We start from the raw sequence: 7,915 nt of genomic DNA, 5'->3' as shown, positions 1-7,915 counted from the left end.
CGGTTAAAATTTGCTCTCTGTACAGGTGGTGATGCGTTACCATGGACACAAACAGGAAGTGCGATTGCTGCTTCCTCTTGGTGATCAGCTTATCTCCGCTGATTGCGGTGGTGATGTCATCGTGTGGGACGTCCAGGGAGGCGGTGAGGGGGTTGGGGGGCTCCATTGACTCATCTGTGCATTTTATTTACCTGTCCTGTTACCCATCATGCCTTGCTTTCTCTCCCAGACATTTACCTGCAGCTACAGTTTGACCCCGCCTCCTTTGATGTGTCAGCCATGATGCACCCCAGCACCTACCTGAACAAGGTGCTGCTGGGAAGCTCCCAAGGTGCACTGCAGCTCTGGAACATCAAGACCAGGTTAGCATGTTAGCATCCATGCTAACGGTTGAATGAGGAAGTATTTGTTTATAAGCATGAACAAAGATCCAGAAGACAGGTGTGATGAGGGTCTGGTGTGATGAGGGTCCAGTCTGATGAGGGGCCGGTGTGATGAGGGTCTGGTGTGATGTGGATCCGGTGCGATGTGGATCCGGTGCGATGAGGGTCTGGTCTGATGTTCTCACCTGTTCTCTGTTTCAGTAAGCTTCTGTTCACGTTCCCCGGCTGGTCAGCAGGTGTCACGGTTCTGCAGCAGGTGAGTCTCAGCAGGGGAGCTTTTATTTTGAAGGAGTGATGAGAGATATTAAAGGTGACATATCATGCTGAATCTTCTTTTTAATGGTTCTCTCCCTGAAATCTGTGTCCCTGTCTACAAACCCCCTGAAAAGTCAAAGACTCCATTCTGCCCCTGTTCTGATTTCTCCACCTTTCTGTAAATGTGTGCTGAAACCAGCCGTTTCAGTTTTCAGTGTTTTTCATACGTCACAACGCCATCCGGTCTGTAACAGGAAGTCAGAGCTCGGAGCTTGTTCAGCCCATAGACTGTATAAAATACAACTCAACCCCTCCTCCGTTTTTCATTCCCTGCACACATGTGTGCTAACAAGGAGCTTAGGAGGGAGGCATGCTAGTTGTAGGCTGTCTTAATAAACACAAAGGTCGCTTTGACTCCCCACGTCTGCAGATTTGAAGATCTAGTGGAGGATTTTTAGTTTTCATGGAAAAGTGCTAGCGCTAGTTAGCATAGCCACATAGCTACATGTTGGTAGCTGTGTACCAAGACACACGTCGACATGCTGACAAATAAAACAACAAGAAACACTAAATCTGTGACCAATGGTTCAGAAAGGTCCTGCTGCAGGCGCCTCTCCATCAGGATCAGATCCTGGATCAGATTCTGGATCAGATTCTGAATCAGATTCTGGATCAGATTCAGAGGGTTGAAGTAACGCGGGTCTGTGAGCAGCCGTGTATATTCAGCCAACATGTAAACATTAGATCAACGTGCTGGACAGCCGAGGCCACACCCACTTCATGAGGGGGCGTGGTCAGAGAGCTCATTCTCATTTAAAGGCACAGACACAGAAAACAGCCTGTTCTGAGCAGGGCTGAAAAAGAGGGGTTTACAGGCAGACCAGAATCTGATTTCAAAGAGTTTTTATGAGCAATAAACTTTAAGGACATGTTTTGGGGACCTCTTAGACCAAGATATGTTGATGAAGAAGAGCAGAATATGTCACCTTTAAAAACTTCACTTCCCAGAGTCCTGCTGTGGACGTGGTTGGTGTCGGCATGGTGACCGGTCGCATTGTCCTTCACAACATCCGATTGGACGAGACACTCATGAGCTTCACACAAGACTGGGGACCAATCAGCTCGCTCGCTTTCAGAACAGGTACAGGTGGCTGTCTCTCGCCAACACCATCCACTCTCTCTCACTCACTCTCTCTCATAATGACCTGCTGTGCTGCTGAACGTCTCAGCTGATCAGACGGAGAGATAATAAACTCACTGACAGTCAAGTTTATCTCTCTTTATCTCTCTCTCTCTCTGTCTCTCTCTCTGTCTCTCTCTCTCCCTCTCTCTCTCTCTCTCTCTCTCTCTCTCTCTCTCTCTCTCTCTCTCTCTGTCTCTCTCTCTCTCTCTCTCTGTCTCTCTCCCTCTCTCTCTCTCTCTGTCTCTCTCTCTCTGTCTCTCTGTCTCTCTCTCTCTGTCTCTCTCTCTCTCTCTCTCTCTCTCTCTCACTCTCTCTCTCTGTCTCTCTCTCTGTCTCTCTCTCTCCCTCTCTCTCTCTCTCTCTCTCTCTGTCTCTCTCTCTCCCTCTCTCTCTCTCTCTCTCTCTCTCACTCTCTCTCTCTGTCTCTCTCTGTCTCTCTCTGTCTCTCTCTCTCTCACTCTCTCTCTGTCTCTCTCTCTCCCTCTCTCTCTCTCTCTCTCTCTGTCTCTCTCTCTCTCTCTCTCTCTCTCTCTCTGTCTCTCTCTCTCTCTCTCTCTCTCTGTCTCTCTCTCTCTCTCTCTCTGTCTCTCTCTCTCTGTCTCCCTCTCTCTCTCTCTCTGTCTCTCTCTCTCTGTCTCTCTCTCTCTCTCTCTCACTCTCTCTCTCACTCTCTCTCTCTGTCTCTCTCTCTGTCTCTCTCTCTCCCTCTCTCTCTCTCTCTCTCTCTGTCTCTCTCTCTCCCTCTCTCTCTCTCACTCTCTCTCTGTCTCTCTCTCTCTCACTCTCTCTCTCTCTCTCTCTCTCTCTCTCTCTCTCTCTCTCTCTCTGTCTCTCCCCTCAGACGGGCCTCCCATCATGGCGTCTGGCAGCCCTCAGGGCCACATTGCATTCTGGGATCTGGAGCGCCGTCAGCTTGTCACTCAACAAAGACACGCCCACAGCACAGCCATCGCCGCGGCGACCTTCCTGCACGGCGAGCCCCTGTTGGTCACTAACGGAGGAGACAACGCCATCAAGGTAAACAAACACACAGGTAAACACAGAGGTAACCGGCCCCGCCCCTCCTCTACGCACCAACAGGAGTTTATGATTTCTGCAGGTGTGGATATTTGACCAGGAGGGGGGCGGAGCCAGGTTGTTGAGGAGTCGGCAAGGTCACAGCGCCCCGCCCACCACCCTCCGTCACCATGGAAATGATGGAAAAAACATCCTCAGCGCTGGTAAGGGAACCACGCCGCCATCTTTGATTAGCTCCAGGCTCCATCATAGTCTCCGAGCGTGCTCAGTTTGACCTCAAGTAACCTCTGATCATCGTGTCATGCCTTTAAACGTGCTGTTTGCGCCCCCTACAGGTCAGGACGGGACGCTGCAGTCCTTCTCCACCGTCCACGAACGCTTCAACAAGAGCCTCGGACACGGTCAGATCCAAATCCACCTGGTTCAAACACCTGGTTTTAACCTGTTCACAGACTCAGCATGAGGCTCCAGAGCCCACTGTATGGATTATAATCTGGATTATGATCTGGAATTATAATCTGGATTAAGATATGGATTATGATCTGGATTATAATCTGGATTAAGATATGGATTATGATCTGGATTATAATCTGGATTATAACCTGGATTATAATCTGGATTGGTAATAATTGCCTGTCCCTTTAACGTCTGTGTCCAGGCTCTGTGAACAAGAAGAAGGAGCAGAAGAAGAAGAAGGGTCTGTCGTACGAGGAGTTGCGTCTTCCCGCCATCACGGCGTTTTCTTCTGGTGAGTTCGCCAACTCAAACTGAGCATGCTCAGATCTCCTCAGTGTTCCGTCCTAAACAGCTATGTTCTCCCTTGTTGATCGTCAGCGACCGCTCGTCAGTCAGACTGGGACGGCATCGCAGCCTGCCATCGTGGTCGCTTAGCAACAACAACCTGGAATTACCAGCGGTGCACCATGGGAGCTCACCATCTGCAGCCGCCGGACACGCCCAGGAGCACCATCGCTACGGTAACACCATCATCCTCCTTGTGTGTCTAAGCTCCTCCCCCTCGACGGTCACATGACTTCCTTTCTGTCTGCAGGCGGTCAGCATCACTTCCTGTGGAAACTTCGCCGTGGTCGGCTCGTCCTGTGGGCGCGTCGATGCCTACAACCTGCAGTCCGGTCTGCACCGGGGTTGCTATGGTGACGATGAGAAAGGTGTGTTGAGCTGTTCTGGTCTGTGATTGGTTTGTTCTGTCTCTGTGTGTCACTGACTCCGCCCTCTTTGTTCCAGCTCACAGCGGGACAGTGCGAGGAGTCGCCACGGATACCTTGAACCAGCTGACGTTAACAGCAGGCTCTGATTGGCTGCTGAAGTTCTGGCGCTTCAAGAGCAGGAAACAGGAAGTGCAGCTGAAGCTAAGTGCAGCGCCAGCTAGCATGATGCTCCACAGGGACAGGTAACCTGCAGTTAGCATTAGCAGCGAAGGCTTCTACGAATAACACAGATTCAACGAATCTGCGCCGGAGGGGAAGGAAACGAGGGAAGGAAACGAGGGAAGGATTCTTCAAAGGAAGCGAGCCTGACCTGGGACACAGGGCTAACAGTTAGCATAGCATTACTGACATGTAAGTCTCTCTGTGTGTTTCCTGTTAGCGGGATGTTAGCGTTAGCGCTGGATGACTTCACGCTGCAGGTGGTCGACATTGAAACCAGACGGGTTGTCAGGAAGTTTGCGGGTCACCACGGCAACATCAATGACATGGTGGGTCTGCGGAGGCTAACAGCTAGCAACCTGCTCCTCATGTTCAGAATGAGTTAGCATGCTAACAGCTAGCAACCTGCTCCTGATGTTCAGAATGAGTTAGCATGCTAACAGCCAGCAACCTGCTCCTGATGTTCAGAATGAGTTAGCATGCTAACAGCTTTTTCTTGCTCAGACGTTCAGTCCTGACGGACGCTGGCTGGTTACCGTGGCGATGGACTGCACCATCCGGACCTGGGACCTCCCCTCTGGAAGGTGAGACTGGATCGGTCCCTGTAGACCCGCTGGAACCTGCTGACAGGAAGTAAACTTCATCCCTTCTTCTTCTCTTTCAGCCTCGTGGACTGTTTCCTGGTTGCCATGGCACCAGTGGGCGTGTCCTTGTCCCCGACTGGAGACTTCCTGGCGACGGCTCACGTTGACAGTCTGGGCGTGTTTCTCTGGTCTGAACCAATCAGCTCTCACTCACATGATAACAGCCAATCAGATGAATTCTTTATTTTTGATGTCATCAATGACCTATGAGAGCAGACAAACTTCACTTCCTGCTCGTCAAAGTGACCCCGCCCCCTTTAGTGTCAGACTTTAAACAGAGAGGATCAGGTCTTAATGAGGTTCAGTTCAGTGTGACGAGATCGACTCGTTCAGTCTGATGGAGAGAACAGGAAACAGAGTGAGAGGATGAAATAATAACTCCAAATGACATCACGTCAGACTTCACCTCGCGGTCCGACCGTTTCCACACATCCAGTCTGGATCCTGGGCTCTTAGCGTTCTGGTCTGAGGCTCTTAAGCGGTCTAAGGCTCTGGACTAGTTCACTGAGACTCATTTAGACCAAAAGGGGGCGTGGCCACAAGTTAGGGGCAAAGTACCATGATGCATCACTCTCATCCTTGCTGTGTTTGAGTCTCTGTCAGCTGACCTGCAGCAACCATTCACAGTGCAGCTCTCCTCCCTTAGGACCAATAAGAGTCTGTGTGGTCCTGTTGGGCTCCGCCCCCTCCCAGCTGACTACCAACCAGCCGTTGAGACGCTGCCGGGGGTGATGGCAGATCAGTCTGAAGAGGAAGTGACATCACAGGAGATGGACGATGAGTACAAATCAGCTGAGCAGTTAGGGGCGGAGCTCGTGACGCTCTCTCTGCTGCCGGAGTCTCGGTGGAAGAGTCTGCTGCACCTGGACCTCATCAAGGTGAGTCACACCTGGACCACACCTGGGCGTCACACCTGGGCGTCACACCTGGATCACACCTGGGCGTCACACCTGGACCACACCTGGGCGTCACACCTGGGCGGGCACAGGAAGACCAGCTGTGACATCACCGCCAACTGCATTATACTGATCATTGTGTGTGTGTGTGTGTGTGTGTGTGTGTGTGTGTGTGTGTGTGTATGTGTATGTGTATACACAGAGGAGGAACAAACCTGTAGCGCCCCCTGCTGCTCCGCCTGCTGCTCCGTTCTTCCTGCCGACTCTTCCTGGTCTCACACCTCGCTTTGTGTCACCCATGGCAACAGAACAAGAAGGACAGGTAGAGCTGCTTCACCTGAAAGTCCTCTTTGATCATTGATCCTGAAACCTGTTTGATGATGATGATGATGATGTTGTTGTTGTTGTTGTTGTTGTTGTTGTTGTTGTTGTGTCAGTCGAAGGTGTTGGATTGGGGCGTGTTGGCTCAGAGGTCAGAGGTCAGCTGTGCTCTGGAGTCGTCTCTTCAGTCCGGATGCTGTGAGTTCATGTTTGGTCTCTGTCGGTGTCAAAGTGTTTGATCCAAGCCTTCGTCAGCTGGTCGGCCCAGAGTCTCAAGTGTCTCTCTCTCTCTTTCTGTGTGCAGTTGATCGCCCACTGAGGCTCCTGAAGGATTGTGGGCCGGCGGCGCTCTCCGTTGAGCTCTCCTGTCTGACATCAGAGGGGGGCGGAGTCAGCAGTCTGCTGCTGGCCTTTATAAACATGATTGACAGAATGCTGGCGAGTGGGCGGGACTTTGACCTGGCTCACGCTTATCTGGCGCTCTTCCTGAAGGTCAGCCAATCAGAGCTAGGGGTGCAACGGATCAAAAAACTCACGGTTCGGATCGTATCACGGATTTGAGTCACGGATCGGATCACTTTTCGGATCAACAAAAAAAAAAAAGAAAGAAGACAAATATAACTTTGTCCCTCTATTTATTTTGTAAAACTCTTTGCCCATTAAATAAAAACAACATTCAACTCAAAATTTACTGCATGTGCAAAGCACCCTATCTGTGGGCCCAGTCCTGCCTCATTCACTGCATTTCATGGCATGGCAAGTGAAGGAGAAGAGGAACTTCAAAAGTTTCACTCTATTCTTCTTTCATTTGCTGATTTTCACCGTCCACTTTTCTTTGAGCAGCAAACTGTGAATACACCGTTTTACTCTCGGGTCCTACAGCTGGCAAAGTGCCAACATGCGAACTGCTCCATAAACCAAAGTGAAAGTTAAAAATTGCACTCGCAGCGTTGGACTCTAAGTGACCCAGTAACAGCCTGTCTGCGTATCGTTGACATGGAGAAAAAAATCCCGTTAAACACGCGGTGACCCGACCAAAACACAGAGTGGAGGAGTAACACTTCGGGGGCCACAAATAGGCGGCCGGATGCGGCCCGCGGGCCGCGTATTGACGGCCTCTGGGCTAGTGGGTGCGCGACGGAATTTCATAACGTGGCTCAATCACATTCAGCATTCACTGTATTTCACAGGGAAACCAAAATGCTTTTTTTTTCATCAACCGATCCGCGGACCACGTCCGTGCCGAACCGTGGAGAGGCATCCGTACGGATCACGGATCAACGACGATCCGTTGCACCACTAATCAGAACGCAGTAGATCGGTCATGATCTCAGGTCTTTAATTGTGAAAATCTGTCCTCAGTTTCCTGTTTGTTTGTTTTTCAGCTCCATCTTCGCTCCTTGTCTCAGGACCCCGTCGCCATGGAAGCGTTGCTTCGCCTCTCCTCACGGCTGGAGGCAGGGTGGGCGGAGCTACAGGCCTCATTTAACCAATCACTGTGTTTACTGTCATACACCAAGAGTGCACTGCTGTAACACACACACACACACACACACACACACACACAAACACACAGGTTTGTTTTTGTATTAAAGTTGTTTCTCTGAGTTTGAGTCAAACTTTTCTTCTTCTGCAGTTTAACATCAGAGTCGCTTCTGTCAGGTGAGACAGCTCACCTCCGACAGGAGAGTTCACAGTGTCAGTAAATATATTTATTATAAATATATAAATAATATACATATATAATATATATATTTAATAAAAAGTATCTATGAATACATGTGTATATATATATATACATGTATACTGTATATTAAATATATTGCGT

The 7,915-nt window shown here is 50.1% G+C and overlaps 1 protein-coding gene across 1 annotated transcript; it reads left to right on the top strand.

The window, feature by feature from the left end:
* The first annotated feature begins 29 nt into the window (after positions 1-29).
* Positions 30-7,694, top strand: wdr36 (WD repeat domain 36). Its single transcript, XM_034678349.1, has 19 exons — positions 30-143; positions 230-362; positions 585-639; positions 1,647-1,779; positions 2,663-2,838; positions 2,921-3,041; positions 3,174-3,239; positions 3,497-3,586; positions 3,673-3,815; positions 3,890-4,007; positions 4,084-4,249; positions 4,447-4,555; positions 4,731-4,810; positions 4,891-4,998; positions 5,517-5,748; positions 5,969-6,088; positions 6,204-6,285; positions 6,392-6,579; positions 7,473-7,694. Exons 1-19 carry the CDS (start codon positions 32-34, stop codon positions 7,620-7,622), a joined length of 2,382 nt encoding a protein of 793 aa, XP_034534240.1. The 5' UTR covers positions 30-31; the 3' UTR covers positions 7,623-7,694.
* The last annotated feature ends 221 nt before the right edge of the window (positions 7,695-7,915 follow it).

Source organism: Notolabrus celidotus, unplaced genomic scaffold (genome assembly GCF_009762535.1).
Source record: "Notolabrus celidotus isolate fNotCel1 unplaced genomic scaffold, fNotCel1.pri scaffold_134_arrow_ctg1, whole genome shotgun sequence".
Taxonomy (NCBI): Eukaryota; Metazoa; Chordata; class Actinopteri; order Labriformes; family Labridae; genus Notolabrus; species Notolabrus celidotus.
This window is presented reverse-complemented; position numbering and strand designations above follow the sequence as displayed.